This window comes from Entelurus aequoreus, linkage group LG21 (assembly GCF_033978785.1).
Source record: "Entelurus aequoreus isolate RoL-2023_Sb linkage group LG21, RoL_Eaeq_v1.1, whole genome shotgun sequence".
Classification (NCBI taxonomy): domain Eukaryota; kingdom Metazoa; phylum Chordata; class Actinopteri; order Syngnathiformes; family Syngnathidae; genus Entelurus; species Entelurus aequoreus.
In genome coordinates, this window is record NC_084751.1 from 35753817 (window position 1) to 35781149 (window position 27333).

The following is a 27333-nucleotide window of genomic DNA, read 5'->3' on the forward strand; positions in this document are numbered from 1 at the left end:
GGTTCACAGTGTGTAACATATTTGTAACAGTGTTAAAGTTGTTTATACGGTCACCCTCAGTGTGACCTGTATGGCTGTTGACCAAGTATGCCTTGCATTCACTTGTGTGTGTAAAAAGCAATTGATATTATGTGATTGGGCCGGCATGCAAATGCAGTGCCTTAAAGGCACGCCCCCAATATTGTCGTCTGGGTGGAAATCGGGAGAAGTTCGGGAGAATGGTTGCCCCGGGACATTTTCGGGTGGGGCACTGAAATTTGGGAGTCTCTCGGGAAAATCGTGAGGGTTGGCAAGTATGACTGGGAGACGCAACTGCTCTGTACTTCTCCCTACGTCCGTGTACCACTCCGTACAGCTGCGTTTTAAAAAGTCATACATTTTACTTTTTGAAACCGATACCGATAATTTCCGATATTACATTTTAAAGCATTTATCGGCCGATAATATCGGCAGCCCGATATTATCGGACATCTCTAGTTTAGTGTGGCCGAAACAGGGCTTAGGCTAAATAATTATTTGTTTAATGAGTTATCCGGCTTAATGTAGACAGGGTCTTAGTGTAGAAGGGGCTTTAGATGATAACAGGCTGTCCAACTTTGCACAAGTAAACACGCTGCAGGACTGCTTGTATCGGAGATGATATCATACATTTTACATGCAAGCACGTACAATCCCATACTTGTTGTTTTTTTTCGGGCCGAGATCCAATATCAATATGGGATCGGGATTCGGGACACCCCTACTTGTACATTGCTCACTTTATCATGTTGCACAATTATGACTCAATCTTTTTCTGTGTCTTTTTAGTCTGTTTTGGTCATTACATACCGACCTCCTGATAACCCAGAGTACAGAGACTTTCAGAGAAGACTCCACGCCAGAGCAAAGAAGGATTTTGGCGTGCACTTGGAACCATCACTGGTAGGTTCAGTATAGAAATCCATTGCAATCCTCCTCACTGTGCTACATTCCAAAAGGCCGGTGGCATCATGTCAACATCGGTACTTTTAATGGCGGAACCCAAATCTGAGAATGACGAGTGATCACGTTGCAGATGGACTACATCGCTGGCTGTTTTTACGATGGCTTCGTGCTTTATGCAAAGGCCTTGGAGGAAACACTGGCTGAGGGTGGAGCACAGAACGATGGCATCAACATCACAATGAGGACACAGAACCGTCAAATGTGGGGTGAGCAAACGTTGCGGCCTAACTTACATGCGTACTAAAGAGTCATTTCAAATCCATGTCATCAATGCCTCAAGTTTTTTTGTTACAATTAAAAAAATTAAACCGTATTTTTCGGAGTATAAGTCGCTCCGGAGTATACGTCGCACCGGCCGAAAATGCATAATAAAGAAGGAAAAAAACATATATATTTCACACTTGAGTATAAGTCGCATTTTTGGGGGAAATGTATTTAATAAAATCCAACACCAAGAATAGACATTTGAAAGGCAATTTAAAATAAATAAAGAATAGTGAACAACAGGCTGAATAAGTGTACGTTATATGACGCATAAATAACCAACTGAGAACGTGCCTGGTATGTTAACATATTATGGTAAGAGTCATTCAAATAACTATAACATATAGAACATGCTATACGTTTACCAAACAATCTGTCACTCCTAATTAGGGATGATACTCGAAACCGGTTTTCCCGGTTGTTCGATAAGAAAAGAACCGAGTCCTCGGACTCGAATCCCTTTTTGAGAACCGGTACCCATTATCGAGACCACTATAGTAAAGAAAAAGAGTTGGTTCTTTATTCGCATCCCGTCCCGACCAGAAATGCTCCGTGGGACATTACAAGAAATGACGTCACGTAGCTCAGTCATTAGGCGCAGATAGGGAAAGCAGGAAAACAATGGACCGGAAAAAGCGCTCCAAGGTGTAATAAAGTTCAAAACAAAAGGTATAATCCAATGAATAACTTTACTGAGAGATTTGAGCAGGGTACAAACACATGACGAACACATTTACGACCAACCGGAAACATAGCAAACAGGCTAGCAACGCACCTCCTTTACGGCAGCTGTCGCAACGTTCTTAAAGCAACCGCAGCACATACATATATATATACAACATATCTCCCTTTTTTAACTTTTCTTTTTCTTTCCTTGTAAACAAACCAAAATCAACTGTATATGTGTTGTTTGTCTAATTATAAATAATGCAGACGAGGCGTGTTGGCTGAGTTCTTGACGTTTACTTTCACAGCGTGCTCATAACCTCATTCTTAGCTGCCGGCGTGACGACATGCAACAACACTTTTTGGGGCTACCGCGCATGCTTGTCACTCCCGTTGCATGATGGGTAGTGTAGTTGTTATATTCCCTAGCTCATAACATCACATCTTTCCCCCTATAAAGAAATAATGTTAACTCAATAAAGTGTATTTCTTTTTTAGCTTTAACTTTTCATTTTTTAGCATTGTAACCACATTTGCAAACACATTTTCTCTTCATAGAATTTTCTTTCAATAAAGAAATAAAGTGCAAAAATGTCAAAACATCATAACAAACAGTTATGTCAACACTTATTTTTTTTATTTTATTTTATTTTTTAAACAACTCGAAATCAGCCTCTTAGGTGGCTGAACATGTCTCTTAGGTCTAGACAGTCTCTCAACAGCAGGTGACGCGGACACTGCTGTCAGTCCTTGGTCAGCAAGGTCAGGCTCCATGTCAGCAAGTTCTGCAGGTCCAGCTGAGTCCTGTTGAGCCTTTTCCTGAGTAATAGCTGTAGTTAGTATGTTCCAATAGCAGCAGAAGTGCACTTTTTGAAGAGCTGTATTATTTTCAGTTTTGTGCCCAAGGGACTGATTTTATTTAACAGTATATTATCATTTATACACCTATTGTGATCACAGAGATGGATTTTTGTGTTACTGTATATATTTGTTTTTCTGAAAAGTCCCACTTAATATACTTTGGGTAACAACAGTCAATATTTATTTTTTTTATTTTATTTTTTTAGGGGGATAACAGTCAATATTTATTTATTTATTAGATTTTATTTTTTTCTTATATAATAAAAGTGAGCTTTTGTTAAACCAAATGTGTGTTTTTTTCCATATACAACAACCTATCCGGACTCGAAATGAGAATCGATAAGGAATCGTTTCGATAAGAGGATTCGATAATAGGCTCAAACTCGATAATTTCTTATCAAACATCATCCCTACCAAGAATAGACATTTGAAAGGCAATTTAAAATAGATAAAGAATAGTGAACAACAGGCTGAATAAGTGTACGTTATATGACGCACAAATAACCAACTGAGAACGTGGCTGGTATGTTAACGTAACATATTATGGTAAGAGTCATTCAAATAACTATAACATATAGAACATGCTATACGTTTACCAAACAATCTGTCACTCCTAATCGCTAAATCCCATGAAATCTTCTTCCTCTGTGTCGCATCTAAACAACTCTGCCAACTCTGCCAACTCCAAAAGTATGCGCCGCTTCCTCTTGCTGTTTTCTGCTGCATATTTCACTACGTCCAGCTTGTAATCTGCAGTATATGATTTCCTTTTCGGTGCCATTTTTGTTCAGCCCTTCTCAGTTTTTATAAGTTACCGACAATGTTGAAATGATCCATTTTTATAGCTACGGACGTAGTAGCAGGTAGCATCCCATGACCCACAATGCACTTCTGCCATGACCCACCCCCGCCAAATTTTTATTGGTTGACGTGTGTGTGACGATTGCTGACATTCGCCTCGTCTCTTACGGGAATGAGATAGATAATATTATTTGATATTTTACGGTAAGGTGTTAATAATTTCACACATAAATCGCTCTGGAGTATTAATTGCAAACTATGAAAAAAGCTACGATATATAATCCGAAAAATACGGTATAGGCTCGCCATCCAGCCCCACCTCCAGGCCTGGCTCCAGAGGGGGGCACCAGTGACCCCTGTCTGGGCGAGGGAAATCTGAGTCCTTGTTTTTTCTTCTTCATAAAAGTCTTCGAGCTGCCCTTTGTCTGACCCCTCACCTAAGACCTTTTTGTCTTGGGAGACCCTACCAGGGGGCATAAAGGCCCCTGGACAACATAGCTCCTTGGATCATTGGGACACGCTAACTCTTCTACCATGATAAGGTGGCAGCTCAGAAAGGAGTGAAAATATTTTATTTATTGATTCATAGTGGTCATGTCTGAAACCAATTAACAAAGATAAACGAGCGACGGCTGTTTTAAAAAACACAATTTTTATCAAAGTGAATTAGTCTCCTATTTTCTCATTATCCATTTAAAGGGGAACTGTACTACCATTCACAATCATTATGTAAGACAACACATATGTTTTCTTTTTTTATGCATTGTAAATATTAAATAAATGCGATCAAAATTATGCCTGCAATGGAGCCTATGGGAGTCGCTCTATTCTGCCTATATAGTCCATAAAAAAACATCCAAACACCATCAAGGTTTTATATACATGATGTAAGTATATATGTAATATAATAACGTGCATTGATTGATTGATTGAGACTTTTATTAGTAGGTTGCACAGTGAAGTACATATTCCGTACAATTGACCACTAAATGGTAACACCCGAATAAGTTTTTCAACTTGTTTAAGTCGGGGTCCACTTAAATTGATTCATGATACAGATATATACTATCATATATACTATCATCATAATACAGTCATCACACAAGATAATCACATTGAATTATTTACATTATTTACAATCAGGGGTGTGGAGGGGGGGGTGGGGGGGTGGTAGGATATGGACATCAAGTAGTGGACATAGAGAGAGAGAGAGAGAGAGAGAGAGAGAGAGAGAGAGAGAGAGAGAGAGATCAGAAGGCATAAGAAAAAGTATCTGCATTTGATTGTTTACATTTGATTATTAGCAATCCGGGGAGGGTGTTAGTTTAGGGTTGTAGCTGCCTGGAGGTGAACTTTTATTGCGGTTTTGAAGGAGGATAGAGATGCCCTTTCTTTTATACCTGTTGGGAGCGCATTCCACATTGATGTGGCATAGAAAGAGAATGAGTTAATATTTATAATAACATATAATATTTACGTATTTTACTCATTTTAAGCATACGCGGTGCAATAATTTAAAAAACTTTCGCTTTTTTTCCCACTACATAACTGATTTCTACTCACTGCAGACTTCATGAGAGCCAACAAACATAATAAAACATCACTTACTGTACAATGTCTGCTGTTATTCGGATGTCAACTGATAGAATCTTGTAATGTTCCCATTTATGATTGACTCATAATCCTCGCCAGGAAAAGGCGTGAAACCAAGCGTCTTTTTGTGTCATTCTCAACATTTCCGGGTATAAATCGGCTGTCAAAGTGTACCAACTTGCATATACTTATATGCATATATAACTTGAATACATCCTTATCTCTCTACTATCAAGATGAGAGGCATTATTTATGTTCTAGAATAAACTTCCACAAGCACCGAGGCGAGGAAGCAGCTCACCAGCCGATGATGTCAATATAGACACACGGCTCTGCTATAAATAGTTTGTCTGCGTTAGCGCTTCTAATAACAATATCACTAATACCTGGTCAGTATTCAAGTCACAAGTTTTTTATTGCGTTTATGTGTGACGATCTGCTTCATTAGTTGGTTTATTTTCTGTGTAGCGCTCTTATTTTCAGTTCCTTTTCCTGCTTTTTCTAAGTGTCGCAAAGTCTGGATTTTTTCTAAGTGTCGCAAAATCGGGATTTTTTCTAAGTGTCACAAACCCTGGATTTTTTTCTAAGTGTCAAAAAATTTGGATTTCTGTCAAAAAGTCGGGATTTTTTCCAAGTGTCACAAAATCGGGATTTTTTCTAAATGTCAAAAAATCTGGAGTTTTCTGTGTCAAAAAGTCGTTTTTTTGGTAAGTGTCACAAAATTGGGATTTTTTCTAAGTGTCAAAAAATCTGGATTTTTTTCTGTAAAAAAAATGGATTTTTCCAAGGGTCAAAAGGTCGGGATTTTTTCCAAGTGTCAAAAAGTCTGGATTTTTTCAAAATGTCAAAAAAATGGATTTTTTCTTAGTGTCAAAAATTCTGGATTTTTTCTTAGTGTCAAAATGTCTGGATTTTTTCTAAGTGTCAAAAAGTCTGGATTTTTTGTGTCAAAAAGTCTTCTAAGTGTCACAAAATCTGGATTTTTTGTAAGTGTCAAAAAATCAGGATTTTTTCTTTCTAAATCGGGATTTTTTCCAAGTGCCAAAAAGTCTGGATTTTTTTCTGAATGTCAAAAAGTCTGGATTTTTTCTAAATGTCAAAAAGTCTGGATTTTTTCTAAGTGTCAAAAAGCCTGGATTTTTTCTAAGTGGAACAAAATCGGGATTTTTTCTAAGTGTCACAAAGTCGGCATTTTTTTTAAGCGTCAAAAAGTCTGGATTTTTTCTGTCAAAAATAGTTTGTGTTAGCGCTTCTAATAACAATATCACTAATACTTGGTTAATATTGAAGTCACGAAATGTAAATAGAGCAATTTTGGTGCTTTTTGGATGTTTTTTATTGGGGTTTATGTGTGACGATGTGTCACATTCACGGTTTGTTATGCTTCATTAGTTAGTTTATTTCCTGTGTAGCGCTCTTATTTTCAGTTCCTTTTCCTGCATGTCTCCCTGAGCGCTCTCTCCCCTCACCTGCCGCTGATTGGCAGCCTGGCCACACCTGGTAGTGGTTGTCAATCAGGGCTTCTATAAATGCCTGCCTCGCCTTTTCTTCAGGGCTCGAGGATTGTTTCTTTGTAAATGTCACTGACTCAGTTTGCTGTAGGCTGCTATGTTTTCGTGCACTTCCCTGCTGCACCACTTGTGTTAAATATAATTAAAAGACCTGCACGTCGTCCTCCCGTCTCCTGCATCTTGGGGTCACAACTACCGCTGCCATGAGAGTCCCTGACATTCTGTGCAGAATAGAGGACCTACCGTTGGCTCCATTGTAAGCAATGCAGCCATTTACGAGTTACAATGCATTAAAAAAATACATCCGTCATCATGTCTTTTATAATGATTGTGAAAAATTCAAAAAAAAAATAAAAAAACAGTCCAGTTACCCTTTAAAAAACAAACTGTACCAACATTAATTTGCACCCAATTATTTAAAATAAAATATCGCATATCAAATTTGTGTGTTTGTTGACAGGATTTATAGCCAGAGAGAAAGAACTGCCTTCAAATTGTTCCATGCGAGAAACTAAAAACGCTTGGAAGAACTTGATACAACAAGAACAGAAAAAAACAGCAACATCTTAATTGTGTGTAGTTCACTAGACACTTGACACTGCACTAAATATGACTCATTATACTTAAGTGTCAGCATCGGCACTTGGTAGTAAAGTATGACATCACAATGTCTGACCACACCTTTTCATGTTGTTGCCAGGTGTGACGGGCCTTGTTACCACAGACCACAAAAACGCCAGGGATATTGACATCGACCTTTGGGCCATGACCAACCACAGCACTGGAGAGTATGGGGTAAGAGTCATATTGATATTTGTTATTGTGTGGATTGTTTTATTTGTTGTACTTTATTGCAACATACATATGTATATATAGTCAAGGTTTCTGTGGTTTATCCGTTATACAGTGCTCAATACCGGGGTAGAGCGGAATATACTGTACGTAAGGTCAGAAAAAAAAACAGAGGCTATATCGAAACAGGCTTTTAGGGATGATATAGCCTTTGTATTTTTTTTCTGACCTAACGTACAGTATGTATATATATATATAGATTTTTTTCTAAGTGTCAAAAAGTCTGGATTTTTTCTAAGTGTCAAAAAATTGGGATTTTTTCTAAATGTCAAAAAATCTGGATTTTTTCTCAGTGTCAAAAAGTCTGGATTTTTTCTAAACTAAGGATTCACCACAATTAGAACACACAAAACAAATGTAAGTAAAACACTGACTACTGCTATATGTGTATATATATATATATATATATATATATATATATATATATATATATATATATATATATATATATATATATATATATATATATATATATATATATATATATATATGGAGCTGTGGACTCAAATCACAGGACTTTGTAGTATCTACAAAGTCTGGAATTTTTCTGTCACAAAGTCAGGATTTTTTTAAGTGTCAAAAAGTCTGGATTTTGCCTAGGTGTCAAAAAGTCTGGATTTTTTTCTAAGTGTCACAAAGTCGGGATCTTTTCTAAGTGTCATGAAGTCGGGATTTTTTCTAAGTGTCAAAAAGTTGGGATTTTTTCCAAGTATCAAAAAGTTGGGATTTTTTCTCAACTAAGGATTCACCACAATTAGAACACACAAAACAAATGTAAGTAAGGATTTTTTCCAAGTGTCAAAAAGTCTGGATTTTTTTAAATGTCAAAAAGTCTGGATTTTTTCCAAGTGTCAAAAAGTCAGGATTTTTTCCAAGTGTCACGAAGTCGGGATTTTTTTTTTTTTCTAAACTAAGGATTCACCACAATTAGAACACGCAAAACAAATGTGAGTAAAACACTAACTACTGCTATATGTGTGTATATATGTATATATATATATATATATATATATATATATATATATATGTATATATATATATATATATATATATATGGATGGCATAGTGGGTAGAGCAACCGTGCCAGAAACCTGAGGGTTGCAGGTTCGCTCCCCGCCTCTTACCATCCAAAAAAAATCGCTGCCGTTGTGTCCTTGGGCATATATATATATATATATATATATATATATATATATATATATATATATATATATATATATATATATATATATATATATATATATATATATATATATATATATATATATATATATATATATATATATATATATATATATTTATATATATATATATATATGTGTGTATATATATATATATATATAAATATAAAATAAAATACATATATATATATATATATATATATATATATATATATATATATATATATATATATATATATATATATATGGAGCTGTGGACTCAAATCACGGGACTTTGTAGTATCTACAAAGTCTGGATTTTTTCTGTCACAAAGTCAGGATTTTTTAAAGTGTCAATAAGTCTGGATTTTGTCTAGGTGTCAAAAAGTCTGGATTTTTTTTCTAAACAAAGTCGGGATCTTTTCTAAGTGTCATGAAGTCGGGATTTTTTCTAAATGTCAAAAAATTGGGATTTTTCCCAAGTGTCAAAAAGTCTGGATTTTTTCTGAACTAAGGATTCACCACAATTAGAACACGCAAAACAAATGTAAGTAAGGATTTTTTCTAAGTGTCAAAAAGTCGGGATTTTTTTAAGTGTCAAAAAGTCGGGATTTTTTCCAAGTGTCAAAAAGTCAGGATTTTTTCTAAGTGTCACAAAGTCTGGATTTTTTTCTAAGTGTCAAAAAGTCTGGATTTTTTTCTAAGTGTCACAAAATCGGGATTTTTTCTAAGGGCCAAAAAGTCAGGATTTTTATATATATATATATATATATATATATATGTATGTATGTATGTATGTATGTGTATATATATATATATATATATATATATATATATATATATATATATATATATATATATATATATATATATATATATATATATATGTACATACACCACTGTTCAAAAGTTTGGGGTCACATTGAAATGTAATTTTTGAAGGAAAAGCACTGTACTTTTCAATGAAGATAACTTTAAACTAGTCTTAACTTTAAAGAAATACACTCTATACATTGCTAATGTGGTAAATGACTATTCTAGCTGCAAATGTCTGGTTTTTGGTGCAATATCTACATAGGTGTATAGAGGCCCATTTCCAGCAACTATCACTCCAGTGTTCTAATGGTACAATGTGTTTGCTCATTGGCTCAGAAGGCTAATTGATGATTAGAAAACCCTTGTGCAATCATGTTCACACATCTGAAAACAGTTTAGCTCGTTTCAGAAGCTACAAAACGGACCTTCCTTTGAGCAGATGGAGTTTCTGGAGCATCACATTTGTGAGGTCAATTAAACGCTCAAAATGGCCAGAAAAAGAGAACTTTCATCTGAAACTCGACAGTCTATTCTTGTTCTTAGAAATGAAGGCTATTCCACAAAATTGTTTGGGTGACCCCAAACTTTTGAACGGTAGTGTATACATGTATGTTCAAGCAAGCCAACCAGAAAAAGCAGCATTCCGGAGTTATTAAAATCTTGTCGAAAAAGTGCAGTTAAAAGGATGACCATATTTGTCTACAACTCTTCATCCTGTGAATTCACGTTTAATGTTGATGCACTTTTTTATTCCAAACCAGGTTAAGATGAAACCCTGTTCAATGTTCTTAAATCCTTTAAAAATGCTTTGTTTACGTGTTTATATTTTCAAACCTAAAGCACTATTATTGTAATATATTATTCAACAAGACTAAACTTTTATTCAATTTATGTATTTCTTTGCTTAATTTCCCCCAAGTGTTCTTTCTTTATAAAATAAAACGCCCCTTATAATGTGAGGAAAAATCCCATGTACATAAGTATTCGCAGCCTTTGCTCAATGCCTTGTAGATGCAACTTTGGCAGCAATTACAGCCTCAAAATGTTTGAATACGAAGCCACCTAGCAAACAAAAACATGTTTTTTGGTTGTTACTGATACAGTATCTTCCATGTGGTATTAGCAGAGATGACGATAACAGTTGTGTTTAGGTTAAAGACACATACTTTGGCAAATACTGAGGTCGTGACTAATAATAAGATGCTTAAAACCTCAAATTTCCGTTACAGTCGGTGGAATAAAACATTTGTACATTTGTGTTGTGCTCTGCAAAACTTTTTTTTTTTCTGCCTCTGGAGCCAGAAGAAATGGGTTAGTTTCAAAGTCCTCTGAGGCATTCTTGCTCTCGTTTATCCTCGGCTCTTAATTAGCGCCATCAAATGACGGATTGACTGACCAGTAAACAGTAAGGGTGTAACTCTATCAAAATATTATCACAGTATTAAGGCCACGGTTTGATATTATTGTGGTATATGTCCAAAAACACCCCCAAAATTAAAATATGTTATAGTGTGTAAAATGAAGTGGCTAAAGGATAAACACACTTACTGCAATTGAACATAAACATAACGCTTAAATGTTGTAATCATATTTATTACTACAAAGATGTATTTTTAAGTGCAAATAATGGTGCTGGACAATCCATTGTTTCAAGCAAATATATATATATATAAAAAAACTTACAGTTGCGTGTCTTTAAAGTGACAATGCAAACATCCAGTGTAAAACAATAAGTGTCTTTCAACTTTTACCTTCTGAGAAGCAGTGTCCTCCACAGTGGACATGTTTTATATCAATTCTGAAAATGCTGTTTCTAGGGCTGCAACAACTAATCGATTAAATCGATTAAAATCAATTATAAAAATAGTTGGCGTTTAATTTAGTCATAGATTCGTTGGATCTATGCTATGCGCATGCGCAGAGGCAATTTTTTGTAATTTTTAAATTATTTTTTAATTTTTTAAATTTTTTATAAACCTTTATTTATAATCTACAACATGTACAAACAGCTGAGAAACAATAATCAACAAAAGTATGGTGCCAGTATGCTGTTTTTTTTCAATAAAATTCTGGAAAGGATAGAAATGTAGTTTGTCTCTTTTATCCGATTATTAATCGATTAATCGAAGTAATAATCGACAGATTAATCGCTTACCAAATTAAACGTTAGTTGCAGCCCTAGCTGTTTCTCAGAAAACTTTCTAAGTTTTAATGATGTAAATACCTCACAAACTGATGTTTAGCGTCGCTGGCTTCAAATGTCTTTTCTGGGGGGCGGTTTTATGAGGTGGCGACTTGTCTCGGGTGTTTGCTGCCTTCCGCCGCTCGACATTGAGAGAGACAACAGGTAGAACATGGATGATGGATTGAGGATTTATCGAGTCATTTTTCCAGTTTACCGTATTTTTCGGAATATAAGGCGCACTTAAAATCCTTTAATTTTCTCAAATATTATAACCCGGTGCGCCTAATGTACGGAATAATCCTGGTTGTGCTTACCGACCTCGAAGCAATTTTATTTGTACATGGTGTAATGATAAGTGTGACCAGTAGATGGTAGTAACACATAAGAGATACGTGTAGACTGCAATATGACACCAGTAAACTACACCAAAACTTTAAAATGTTCAATTGATAATAAAGAAAATTACACACGGCCCTCATAAATCTGTCAAAATGTTTTAGTATGACTTTGAAGCCGCACCGCTTGATGGATTGTCGGCCCATTACGGCTACCGTAATCAGAGATACAAGTATTACTATGGTGTGTGTATAAGGACCGCATTAGCAGACATATTATCTGGCGTTTTGTTTCACAATATTATGCAAAACCAAATTTTCTTACCTTCTGGTACCTGCTGATGTGTATTCGAGATCTGCGTAAGTCCTGAAAATTTGCGTGTGTCCGCCATTGTAGTCTGTGCCGATACCGTAGTCGATAAGCTTCTTCTTTTTCTCTATCTTCTTGATATGGGACATTCATCCTCTGCTGTTGCCATTTCTAATATAAAGTAGCGTAAAGTTCTTACTTATATCTCGGTATGGAAGCGCTAAAAACATACCGGTGTAGTGGGTTTACATTATTCACCCAAAGAACTTTAGTTACTCGGACGGTTTTTCACGGTCCACATTTACGGCGTTGTTGCACTAGTGAGCCACGGATGTGGAGATGCTGCTGAAGTCAGTGTTCAAAAACAAGAAAAAAAAAATAAAAAATGAGGGGTATTTTATTTGACCTAAGCAAAATTATCTGCCAATAGAACAAGAAAATTCAGCTTGTCAAGACTTTCCAAAACGTAAAATTAGCTAACCTCAATGAACCCAAAAATACCTTAAAATAGGTATATTCTCACTAATAACAAGTGCACTTTTCTTGGTAGAAAAAAAAAGAGACCTTTTTGCTCAATATGTTGAAAAATATTCTTAAATTAAGTAAATGCTAGTACCATTATCTTGACATAATGATATGCGCTCGGCATCATGATTTTTTTTTCATGCTTGAAGTAAGAAATTATTACTTTCAAAAAGTAGTTTTATACTTGTGAGTAGAGATGTCCGATAATGGCTTTTTAGCCGATATTCCGATATTGTCCAACTCTTAATTACTCATACCGATATCAACCGATACCGATATATACAGTTGTGGAATTAACACATTATTATGCCTAATTTTGTTGTGATGCCCTGCTGGATGCACTAAACCGATTGGTACCGGGCCGCACAAGAATTTAAAAATAAATAAATAAATAAATAAAAAATTTTGTTTTTATTTTTTATAATGAAATCAACATAAAAAACACAATATATACATTCTATATCAATATAGATCAATACAGCCTGCAGGGATACAGTCCGTAAGCACACATGATTGTATTTATTTATGAAATTTTTTTTAAATACACCCCCCCACCGGTCCGTGGGACAAATTTTCAAGCGTTGACTGGGCCGCAGCTACAAAAAGGTTGGGGACCACTGCACTAAACAATGTATATATTTATTATTGAAGTCACAAAGTGCATTATTTTTTTTAACATGCCTCAAAACAGCAGCTTGGAATTTGGGACATGGTTCTGGGTATTTGTTCTGTTGTGTTTATGTTGTTTTACGGTGCGGATGTTCTCCCGAAATGTGTTTGTCATTCTTGTTTGGTGTGGTTTCACAGTGTGGCAGATATTTGTAACAGTGTTAAAGTTGTTTATATGGCTACCCTCAGTGTGACCGGTATGGCTGTAGATCAAGTGTGCCTTGCATTCACTTGTGTGTGTGAAAAGCCGAAGATACAGTATCATGTGACTGGGCCGGCACGCAAAGGCAGTGCCTTCAAGGTTTATTGGCATTCTGTACTTCTTCCTACGTCCGTGTACACAGCGGCGTTTTAAAAAGTCATAAATTGTACTTTTTGTAAACAGATACGATCATTTTGAAATTTCCGATATTACATTTTAAAGCATTTATCGGCCGATAATATCGGTAGTCCGATATTATCGGACATCCCTACTTGTGAGTGTTAATGACACAGCTTTGCAACAATTGATATTCTAGTTTCAAGCATGTTTAATGTCTTACTGAGATCATTTAGGACCAAAACCCTTAAAACGAGTAAAACACTCTAACATAAAATCTGCTTAGTGAGAAGAATTATCTTATCAGACAGAAAATAAGCAAATATCACCCTTATTTGAGATATTTAATCTTACTTAGAATTCAGTTTTTGCAGTGCAAATGTATATTTTATTTACTTTTTGTAGTGGAGCCAAACACAAATTGTGATGTAGTTATTTGGCTTAGCATTAAAAGTATTAAGAACCTTACGGTTAATAATATTAGGTTATTAAGTTAAGCTCCTCCATACTGTAGCTAACTTTGGAATGTTCCATGAATTCAAAATAGAATTGTTCCTATGCAGCAGAGTTTCACAGACTGATAACCGGAGCGGTAACCAAAATAGAACCAAAAGGCTGCAACTATTTGGGAGTGTGCGGCTCCTGGCCCCACGACCGTCACCTTCTGCGTTGTTTTGATGACCCCTCGTAGGGGTGATGGCCTACAAGGTTGAGCAGAGAGGACACGACATGCTGCAAGTATGAAGGAGGGACAAAGCAGACTTGCTAGTAACACAGGTGTCATGTTTCACAGCTGAGAAGCAGACGCTGTCTCGTCAAAACAAAGCTCATACTCTTAGAACTCAGAACTGTCGGGGTTATACCGGAGAACTGTACTGTTTGGACGCAGAATGTTGAGCAGTGCTCTACACTGCAAAAAGTCAGTGTTCAAAGACAAGAGAAAAAAATACAAAAATTAGGGGTATTTTATTTGAACTAAGCAAAATGATCTGCCAATAGAACAAGAAAATTTGGCTTGTCAAGACTTTCCAAAACAAGTAAAATTAGCTAACTTCAATGATCCCAAAAAAATACCTTAAAATAAGTATATTCTCACTGATAACAAGAGCACTTTTCTTGGTAGAAAAAAAAAGAGACCTTTTTGCTCAATATGTTGAAAAATATTCTTAAATTAAGTAAATGCTAGTGCCATTATCTTGACATAATGATATGCGCTCGGCATTACATTTCTTGAAACCAGCAAACTTGTACTAAAAGCTAATTTATTGTTCTTAATGGAAAGGCAACAAGGCAACCGCTTGTTACTCTCGGGGTCTACTAGCCGCTCAGGCAAATCATATTGTCTAAAAATGCATTTTTCCATTTATAACATGACATCATCGCGCCAAGTGCGTGCTCTTTCAGTCAATTAGTGCGCATATATACAGCCCGGCCCCCGGCCAAAATGTTTTTAATTGTAATTTTGAAGAATTTATCTGAATGTGCATGAACTATTTCTGTTCAAAATTGTTTGAAATGTTAAATGTTTAAATATTAACTGTCAGTTTACTGTACTGTGCCAACTGTACTACTATATGAGTACGTATTTTCTATTGTTTCATTTTAAATAAAACAGCAAAGTCCATTTGGCTGTCATCTGTTTTAATTATGAGACACAATTGTGTCAAAGTCATGATTTTTTTTTGTTTCATGCTTGAAATAAGAAATTAATACTTTAAAAAAGCAGTTTTATACTTGTGAGTGTTGATGACACAGCTTTTCAATAGTTGGTATTCTAGTTTCAAGCATGTTTTACTCAATATAGGTCATAAAATCTCAGCTACAAGCTGTAATATCTTACTGAGATCATTTAGGACCAAAACACTTAAAACAAGTAAAACACTAACATAAAATCTGCTTAGTGAGAAGCATTATCTTATCAGACAGAAAATAAGCAAATGTCAGCCTTATTTGACATATTTAATATTACTTAGATTTCAGTTTTTGCAGTGTACAAATTCATATTCTTTCCCTCCAACATTCTCTTGACGTTATGTATTGATATTGAACACCGAACAATATTTCCACAAAAAAATCCCATCTGATCGGAACATTTTCCAATCACCTTTCAATTCCTACTAGTTGACACCACTAGGCAAAACTTTCTTAACTAGGGGTGGAACGCTTCACAAAATCCACGGTTTGGATCTTGTCACAGTTTTTCGGTTGGGTTCAGTTAAAATTGCACTCTTTTGCCCTTCTTGATTACCTCTGAAGAAACGTTTATCCTTTTCGCGATTTGAACGACTCGTACAGCCCAAAACAACGCAAGCGTAGAGCGTTTTTTCTTCGAGAAAGGCTACAATGCAAAAACTGAAATCTAAGTAAGATTAAATATCTCAAATAAGGGTGATATTTGCTTATTTTCTGTCTGATAAGATAATTCTTCTCACTAAGCAGATTTTATGTTAGAGTGTTTTACTTGTTTTAAGGGTTTTGGTCCTAAATGATCTCAGTAAGATATTACAGCTTGTTGCTGAGATTTTATGACCTATATTAAGTAAAACATGCTTGAAACTAGAATATCAACTGTTGCAAAGCTGTGTCATCAACATTCACAAGTATAAAACTACTTTTTTAAAGTAATAATTTCTTACTTCAAGCATGAAAAAAAAAATCATGATGCTGAGCGCATATCATTATGTCAAAAATCTTTTTCAACATATTGAGCAAAAAGGTCTCTTTTTTTCTACCAAGAAAAGTGCACTTGTTATTAATGAGAATATACTTCTTTTAAGGTATTTTTTGGGTTTATTGAGGTTAGCTAATTTTACTTGTTTTGGAAAGTCTTGACAAGCCGAATTTTCTTGTTCAATTGGCAGATAATTTTGCTTAGTTCAAATAAAATACCCCTCATTTTGTTTTGTTTTTCTTGTTTTTGAACACTGACTTTTTGCAGTGTAAACGGCGCCTCGTATCCATTGAGAAAAGAGCTAGCTTGACCTCCACCCATAAAATAATACAATACCGAATAGCAATATTGTGACATATGGAAGGTAAACCCTGCGATAATCGAGAAAACATTGTATATTGCAGTTGTATAGAACATGGATTCAGTTTCTTGCCAAAAAAAGTCCTCTCCTTCTTAATTGTCCACTTCTTGTACTGCCTTGCTAACCACTAAAGCCAGGTTTGCAAAATGAGGTTACACTGTACATTACTGCAAGTTATATTAGTATTATTGTGTGAATGCATTCACACATACGGTTTTCTACACCAAAATTCATCTATTTATTAAACTTCTTCAACAACTTTTTCTTCTTCTCCAGATTTTGGCGCGCTCTACCTTTCACATTTTTCATCCGATTCAAACCGTTCCAACTTCAAACTGTTCATTCAGCCTATTCAGGAATCGCGGGCTTTCCCTTGACAAATTCCAAAAATTCCCAGATTTCCCAGAATTCCAGGTTTTCCTGAACATTTTTCCCATTCAAAACTAATTGGCCATTTTTCAAACTTCAACTATTTCCACATTTCTCAACAGATTAAAACCATTCCACCTTCAACATATTCCACTCATCCTGGACATTCTACACTGCAAAAACTGAAATCTAAGTAAGATTAAATATCTCAAATAAGGGTGATATTTGCTTATTTTCTGTCTGATAAGATAATTCTTCTCACTAAGCAGATTTTATGTTAGAGTGTTTTACTTGTTTTAAGGGTTTTGGTCCTAAATGATCTCAGTAAGATATTACAGCTTGTTGCTGAGATTTTATGACTTATATTGAGTAAAACATGCTTGAAACTAAAAAAATCAACTGTTGCAAAGCTGTGTCATCAACACTCAGAAGTATAAAACTACTTTTTTCAAGTAACAATTTCTTATTTCAAGCATGGAACAAAAAATCATGACTTTGACACAATTGTGTCTCATATTAAAACAGAAGACAGCAAAATGGACTTTGCTGTTTTATTTTCAATGAAACAATAGAAAATACGTACTCATATAGTAGTACAGTTGTTATTAGTGAGACTATACTTATTTTAAGGTATTTTTGGGTTCATTGAGGTTAGCTAATTTTACTTGTTTTGGAAAGTCTTGACAAGCCAAATGTTCTTGTTCTATTGGCAGATAATTTTGCTTAGTTCAAATAAAATACCCCTAATTTTTGTATTTTTTTTCTGGTTTTTGAACACTGACTTTTTGCAGTGTAACTATTATGTTTCCAAGTTTAAAAAAGTTCCAGGAATTCCTAGTATTCCCGTTTTTTTCAAAACCTTTTTTGACCCTTTTTTCTGGTGACTACTCCTTCCACATTTTTCAACCGTTCCACCGTTCAAACATTCCTCTTAATCAGGACAATAAACAAAGTTGTTTTTCGAACTAGAAAAATTCCCGGTTTTCTCGAAATTCCAGGAATTCCTCAATACCATTTCTCAATTAAAAATGTTACTACTTCAACATTTCTCGCCCGATTTGAAAAATTCCAACACCAACCATTTCAACTCATTCAGACCATCCGAGTTCTTTACCACTTTCCAAAAAATTTCCGCTTTTCCCCAAATTCCCAATTTTTTGGGAAATTCCCATTGAAATCAATGGGACATTATTCAAAGTTCCACAATTCCCACATTTTTCATCCCATTCAAACTGTTCCAACTTCAAAATATTCAGCCTGTTTGGGAATTGTGTGCTGTACTTCAACAATTCTAAAAAAAGTTCCAGGATTTCAGTTCGTCAGCATTGGAGCATTCACACGCAATTCCTCTGGGAATTGCCTCATCTAGTTAAATATTAAAATACCCATTTCAACCTGTTTATGCAGATTGTTGCCTACTACAATGGAACCATGAAAGAGATCATTTGGTCCCAGACAGAGAAGATCCACTGGCCCAGTGGAGGACCACCCCTGGATAACCCCCCCTGTGTGTTTTCCACAGATGACCCACTCTGCAATGATGGTATGACATCACCACTTCATTAAACAATTAAAAAACTACAATATGTATATTAATATAATAAAATGTATGTATAAATGTAATATGTTTGCTAATCTGGTAGTTTGCATTGGTTTACAACTAGATCGCAATAGAGAGCTTTTGTTTCCAATTTGCTTGCATGGTTACATGATACAGAGAATATATTAGATAAGCAGAACACAGTGGACCAGGACTCAATGAGCTGGTCGGCAAAGACGAATTATCGGCATGAACGAGACCGACTTAAATGGGTTCCAGTGCACCCTTAAATCTTGAGTAAGCAAATTTGGTAGAAACATTTAGCACACTAGCCAGGTAGCGTCAAATCACACAATATATGACTTTTGGGTGTATACTTACACAATGAGAAAAAAAAGTTAGCATGCTAAATCTTAGCAAAAAGATATTGAAATCGGAGGCGTATACCAGCAAAATTTGCTAAAAATCTAGCTTGCTAACATTAACATGCTAATATGTTAACAGTTAGTATTTATGAAGAAACAAAACATTTGACTCTGAGGTGTACAACTGTAAAATGACCTAAAAAAGCTAGCATTCTAACATGCCTAAAGTTAAATGAGCTAATATTAGCTACAAAGCTAACAGTTATTATGCATCAAGTAACAAAATATTTGACTTCAAGGTGTGTACCAGAAAAGCTTAGCTAAAAATGTTGCATGCTAATGCTACTAGAAACATTACAAACAATAGCAGGAGCATTTTAACTTTTAAACCAGGGGTCCCCAAACTACGGCCCGCGGGCCGAATATGGCCCGCCAGCATCCAAAATCCGGTCCGCGGGAACTCCCAAGTTTAAAATATTTTTTTTTTAAATATTTTTTTTAATTATTATTTTTTTAAATCTGTCCTTTCTAATCTATTTTCTACCACTTGTTACTCTCGGTGTCTCCTAGCTGTTCAGAAAATGCATTTTTGTGACATCAAGTACGCGCTCTTTCAGTCAATTAGTGTGCGAAGAAAATATAAATATAAATATATATTAGTGCGCGAGGAAAATATAAATATATATATATATATATATATATATATATATATATATATATATATATATATATATATATATATATATATATATATATATATATTTTTTTTACATTTTGGCAGAGACATTTATGCAAGGCTTGAATATATATATATATACTATATATATATATATATATATATATATATATATATATATAGTATATATATATATATATATATATATATATATATATACTATATATATATATATATATATATATATATATATATATATATACTATATATATATATATATATATATATATATATATATATATATATATATATATATATATATATTAGGGCTGCAACTAACGATTAATTTGATAATCGATTAATCTGTCGATTATTACTTCGATTGATCGATTAATAATCGGATAAAAGAGACAAACTACATTTCTATCCTTTCCAGTATTTTATTGAAAAAAACCAGCATATTGGCACCATACTTATTTTGATTATTGTTTCTCAGCTGTTTGTACATGTTGCAGTTTATAAATAAAGGTTTATTTAAAAAAAAAAAAAAAAACATTTTTTTTTTTTTTTTAAAAAGCCTCTGCGCATGCGCATAGCATAGATCCAACGAATCGATGACTAAATTAATCTGCAACTATTTTTATAATCGATTTTAATCGATTTAATCGATTAGTTGTTGCAGCCCTAATATATATATACTGTGTGTATATATATAAATATATATATATATATATATATATATATATATATATATATATATATATATATATATATATATATATATATATATATATATATATATATATATATATATATATATATATATATATATATATATATATAAGTATATATATATATATATATATATACTGTGTGTATATATATATATATATATATATATATATATATATATACTGTATTTTTCGGAGTATAACTCGCACCGGCCGAAAATGCATAATAAAGAAGGAAAAAAACATATACACTACCGTTCAAAAGTTTGGGGTCACTCAAACAATTTTGTGGAATAGCCTTCATTTCTAAGAACAAGAATGGACTGTCGAGTTTCAGATGAAAGTTCTCTTTTTCTGGCCATTTTGAGCGTTTAATTGACCCCACAAATGTGATGCTCCAGAAACTCAATCTTCTCAAAGGAAGGTCATTTTTGCAGCTTCTGTAACGAGCTAAACTGTTTTCAGATGTGTGAACATGATTGCACAAGGGTTTTCTAATCATCAATTAGCCTTCTGAGCCAATGAGCAAACACATTGTACCATTAGAACACTGGAGTGATAGTTGCTGGAAATGGGCCTATACACCTATGTAAATATTGCACCAAAAACCAGACATTTGCAGCTACAATAGTCATTTACCACATTAGAAATGTATAGAGTGTATTTCTTTAAAGTTAAGACTAGTTTAAAGTTATGTTCATTGAAAAGTACAGTGCTTTTCCTTAAAAAATAAGGACATTTCAATGTGACCCCAAACTTTTGAACGGTAGTGTATAAGTCGCACTGGAGTATAAGTCGCATTTTTGGGGGAAATTTATTTGATAAAACCCAACACCAAGAATAGACATTTGAAAGGCAATTTAAAATAAATAAAGAATAGTGAACAACAGGTTGAATAAGTGTACGTTATATGACGCATAAATAACCAACTGAGAACGTGCCTGGTATGTTAACGTAACATATTATGGTAAGAGTCATTCAAATAACTATAACATATAGAACATGCTATACGTTTACCAAACAATCTGTCACTCCTAATCGCTAAATCCCATGAAATCTTATACGTCTAGTCTCTTACGTGAATGAGCTAAATAATATTATTTGATATTTTACGCTAATGTGTTAATAATTTCACACATAAGTCGCTCCTGAGTATAAGTCGGCCAAACTATGAAAAAAACTGCAACTTATATTCCGAAAAATATGGTATAACCCAATGCGGCCCCCGAGTGAAAAAGTTTGGGGACCCCTGTTTTAAACAGTTTCCCAAAAAATTAAGTTTTTTCCTCATTTTCCAATTTTCTGCAAAATGTATTCTCTATTAAAAAGTGTTACTATTTTCACATTTCTCAACTGTTCCATTTTTTCTGAAGTCAAATAATCTCCTTGCGAATGTCAGTCAATGTTAGCACGCTAACATTTTTAGCAAATTTTTTTCTGGTATACACCTCAGAGTCAAATAAGTTGTTAATTGATACATGCTAAGCGTTAGCATGTTAACATTCACATTTTTAATTAGCTGATATTGCAGGTATATACCTCAGACTCATAGTTACTGTGTTTTGGTACTTCATGCTCACAGTTAGCATGCTAACATTAATATGCTTGATTTTTACGGGCTCATTTTGCAGGTATACACCTCAGAGTCATATTTTTTGGTACTTGACACGTGTTAGCGTTTCAATTCGGCTTCAACTATTCAAAATTCTTGCAAAATTTTTACGGAATTTGCTTTTTCCACTGGTTCATAAGTTTACTGTTCTGTGATTCACTGCTGTAGTATGATTTGTATCTTGATGTACTAGTATGTAAAACAAGTGTCTTTTAATCGTCTGAAATGTTTGTTGGTGTCGAACAAACCGCTGAAGTTGTGCAGCTGTACTTCCTGAAGTCACAGCTGTGTTTTTACTGCTGTGTTTTTTTTCCCTTTCCAAAGATATAAATGTGGACATCTGTTCAACACATGAGAGACAACTGAGTGTGGAATCCTTGTTCTCTTTGTTTCCAGGTCAGCTGCCAGTTCTGGGAATTGTCGCAGTGGGATCTGGCTTGGCGCTCATCATTTTTGGAATCTCCAGTTTTCTCATTTACAGGTGAGTGTGTCTGCACTGCTCTGAGGAACGCTGTAAACGTGAAGGTTGTGTGAGTGAGACGATAAAAACCACATGTGTTTGAATGAGGGCTTTACGGGCCGTGCTTCAATTGGTGCCAGTGTGGTATTTTCACAATTGTTGCCATAGCAACATAACAGGTATTGCAAGGTATGGTATTAATGCAGCGTGAAGAGGCCACTGGATCATCCAGTCTGCTCATTTAGTATGTTTCAATCAAAATGACACATTTTCTGATTCACACAAAAATTGTACATAATAATGTGGGGCAAAAAAAAACGTTTTTATATAATATTTGTTTAACTTTTTAATTATTCATTTAATTTATTTTTTAATTAAATGAAAAATTGGTAGGGACATCATACAATAATTTATGTGTTGGTGTTTTCAATATACAATCAGTGTCAATGGCGGATGAATCATAATTAGAGATGTCCGATAATGGCTTTTTTTCCGATATCCGATATTCCGATATTGTCCAACTCTTAATTACCGATTCCGATATCAATCGATACCGATATATACAGTCGTGGAATTAACACATTATTATGCCTGATTTTGTTGTGATGCCCCGCTGGATGCATTAAACAATGTAACAAGTTTTTCCAAAATAAATCAACTCAATTTATGGAAAAAAATGCCAACATGGCACTGCCATATTTATTATTGAAGTCACAAAGTGCAATATTTTTTTTAATATGCCTCAAAACAGCAGCTTGGAATTTGGAAATGCTCTCCCTGAGAGAGCATGAGGAGGTTGAGGTGGGCGGGGTTGGGCAGGTAGCGGGGGGTATATATTGTAGTGTCCCGGAAGAGTTAGTGCTGCAAGGGGTTCTGGGTATTTGTTCTGTTGTGTTTATGTTGTGTTACGGTCCGGATGTTCTCCCGAAATGTGTTTGTCATTCTTGTTTGGTGTGGGTTCACAGTGTGGCGCATATTTGTAACAGTGTTAAAGTTGTTTATACGGACACCCTCAGTGTGACCTGTATGGCTGTTGACCAAGTATGCCTTGCATTCACTTGTGTGTGTGAAATGCCGTAGATGTTATGTGATGGGGCCGGCACGCAATTGCAAAATGGCCTATGTAAGGAGGTATATTTATATATATATATATATATATATATATATATATATACACGTTAGGTCAGGAAAAAACACAGAGGCTATATCATCCCTACAAGCCTGTTTCACAGGTTTCCCTGACAAGCAAGTGTTTTTTCCTGACGTATATTCCGCTCTACCCCGGTATCCCGGGTTCGGGATCTTTCTGCGTGGGTTCCCTCCGGGTACTCCGGCTTCCTCCCACCTCCAAAGACATGCACCTGGGGATAGGTTGATTGGCAACACTAAATTGGCCCTAGTGTGTGAATGTGAGTGTGAATGTTGTCTGTCTATCTGTGTTGGCCCTGCGATGAGGTGGCGACTTGTCCAGGGTGTACCCCGCCTTCCGCCCGATTGTAGCTGAGATAGGCTCCAGCGACCCCTCCGCGACCCCAAAAGGGACAAGCGGTAGAAAAATGGATGGATGGATATGTTAGGTCAGGAAAAAACACAGACGCTATTTCATCCCTACAAGCCTGTTTCGCAGGTTTCCCTGCTCTTCAGGGGATTTATATATTGGACACACATTGTCATTCAAATAATAACTGAAGTTATAGTTTAATTTATTAAAAAAAATAAAAAAAAATAAAAATGTATTTAAAAAAAAAAAATTTAAAATATTAAAAAAAATAAAAAAATAAAAAAATCGATTTTTTAAAAATGAGAATTGATTCTGAATCGCACAACGTGAGAATCGGGATTCGAATTCGAATCGATTTTTTTCCCACATCCCTAATATATATATATATATATATATATATATATATATATATATATATATATATATATATATATATATATATATATATGGTAACACTTTAGTGTGGGGAACACATATTCACCATTAATTAGTTGCTTATTAACATGCAAATTAGTAACATATTGGCTCTTAATTAGTCATTATTAAGTACTTATTAATGCCTTATTCTGCATGGCCCTATTATACAACCAGTAAGCCATTAACTAAGAGTGTTCCCTCAATAACCTCAGAATTATTGCTTATTGGTAACACTAACCCTAACCCTAACCCTAACCCTTATATGTTCCCCTAGTGTCCAAATAACTCTAAATTAAGTCTTTGTTACTTTAATAAGCAAGTAATTAATGGTGAATATGTTCCCCATACTAAAGTGTTACCATATATATATATATATATATATATATATATATATATATATATATATATATATATATATATATATATATATATATATATATATATATATATATATATATATATATATATATATATATGTTTGTTTGTATATACTGTATAGAGTGGGGCAAAAAAGTATTTAGTCCGCCACAAATTGTGCAAGTTCTCCCACTTGAAAAGATGAGAGAGGCCTGTAATTTTCATCATAGGTATACCTCAACTATGAGAGACAGAATGGGGGAAAATAATCCAGGAAATCACATTGTAATATTTTTTTATTAATTAATTGGTAAATTCCTCTGTAAAATAAGTATTTGGTCACCTACAAACAAGCAAGTTTTCTGGCTTTCACAGACCTGTAACTTCTTCTTTAAGAGGCTCCTCTGTCCTCCACTCATAGCCTGTGTTAATGGCACCTGTTTGGCCTCGTTATCAGAATAAAAGACACCTGTCCACAACCTCAAACAGTCACACTCCAAACTCCACTATGGCCAAGACCAAAGAGCTGTCAAAGGACACCAGAAACAAAATTGTAGACCTGCACCAGGCTGGGAAGACTGAATCTGCAATAGGTAAACAGCTTGGTGTGGAGAAATCAACTGTTATTGGAAAATGGAAGACATACAAGACCACTGATAGTCTCCTTCGATCTGGGGCTCCACGCAACATCTCACCCCGTGGGGTCAAAATGATCACAAGAACGGTGAGCAAAAATCCCAGAATCACACGGGGGGACCTAGTGAATGACCTTCATAGAGCTGGGACCAAAGTAACAATTAAGGCTACCATCAGTAACACTAGGAACTCAAATCCTGTAGTGCCAGACATGTCCCCCTGCTTACGCCAGTCCAAGCCCGTCTGAAGTTTGCTAGAGAGCATGTGGATGATCCAGAAAAGTATTGGGAGAATGTCACATGGTCGGATGGAACCAAAATAGAACTTTTTGGTAAAAAATCAACTTGTCGTGTTTGGAGGAGAAGGAATGCTGAGTTGCATCCAAAGAACACCATACCTACTGTGAAGCCTGGGGGTGGAAACATCATGTTTTGGGGCTGATTTCCTGCAAAGGGACCAGGACGACTGATCCGTGTAAAGAAAAGAATGAATGCGGCCATGTTTCGTGAGATTTTCAGTGAAAACCTCCTATCAGCAAGGGCATTGAAGATGAACCGTGGCTGGGTCCTTAAGATAACAATGATCCCAAACTCACCGCCGGGGCGAACAAATGGCTCTGTAAGAAGCATTTCAAGGAGTGGCCTAGACAGATTTCAGATCTCAACCCCATAGAAAGTCTTTGGAGGGAGTTGAAAGTCTGTGTTGGCCAGCGACAGCCCCAAAACATCACTGCTCTAGAGGAGATCAGCATGCAGGAATGGGTTAAAATACCAGCAACAATGTGAAAACCTTGTGAAGACTTACAGAAAACGTTTGACCTCTGTCATTGCCAACAAAGGGTATATAAAAAGGTATTGACATGAACCTTTGTTATTGACAAAATACGTATTTCCCAACATAATTTGCAAATAAATTCTTTAAAAATCCTATATTGGGATTTTCGGGATATTTTTTTCTAATTTTGTCTCTCATAGTTGAGGTATACCTATGATGAAAATTACAGGCCTCTCTCCTCTTTTTAAGTGGGAGAACTTGCACAATTGGTGACTGACTAAATACTTTTTCGCCCCACTGTATATATATACACTACCGTTCAAAAGTTTGGGGTCACCCAAACAACTTTGTGGAATAGCCTTCATTTCTAAGAACAAGAATAGACTGTCGAGTTTCAGATGAAAGTTCTCTTTTTATGGCCATTTTGAGCGTTTAAGTGACCCCACAAATGTGATGCTCCAGAAACTCAATCTGCTCAAAGGAAGGTCAGTTTTGTAGCTTCTTTAACGAGCTAAACTGTTTTCAGATGTGTGAACATGATTGCACAAGGGTTTTCTAATCATCAATTAGCCTTCTGAGTAGGGCTGAACGATTTATCGTTTTCAGATCGAAATTGCGATTTCAGAAGTCTCAATCTTGAGATCGTGAAGGCTTCGGTTTTAGACGAACGTTATTTAGCTCTCCTGGCTGACATGTCTGTTGTGTATATGCAGCCTGCTCGTGCTACTCTCATGCCTTGTCAAACTCACCAATCAGAAGTGGTAAACTACTTGTGAGCAGGGCATGCCGTCACGCTAACCAATCAGAGGCGGCCATTGACGAGGCTACCGCGTACACGCCCACTAACAACTTTGGTGAAGAAACAAACGTCCTGGAGGAAATGCCTGCTGCCGCCGGGTCAGAAGTGGAGGAGGATTTAGTTTTAATACAGAAGAAGAGCAGCACGTCTGTCATTTGGGACTACTTCGGTTTCGAAACTTCAGATGTGCATCAGAAACAGGTACTTTGTAAA

General features: G+C 35.2%; 1 protein-coding gene across 2 annotated transcripts in view; it reads left to right on the plus strand.

Moving 5' to 3' along the window:
- The window catches only part of npr2 (natriuretic peptide receptor 2), a 198465-nt gene that overhangs the window by 45526 nt on the left and 125606 nt on the right, over positions 1-27333 (plus strand). For both annotated transcript variants that reach the window (XM_062031569.1, XM_062031570.1), the window contains exons 3-7: positions 808-921; positions 1055-1190; positions 7381-7475; positions 18660-18795; positions 22573-22657. In XM_062031569.1, coding sequence (XP_061887553.1) covers positions 808-921; positions 1055-1190; positions 7381-7475; positions 18660-18795; positions 22573-22657 — 566 coding nt within the window. The remainder of the gene's footprint in view (positions 1-807; positions 922-1054; positions 1191-7380; positions 7476-18659; positions 18796-22572; positions 22658-27333) is intronic.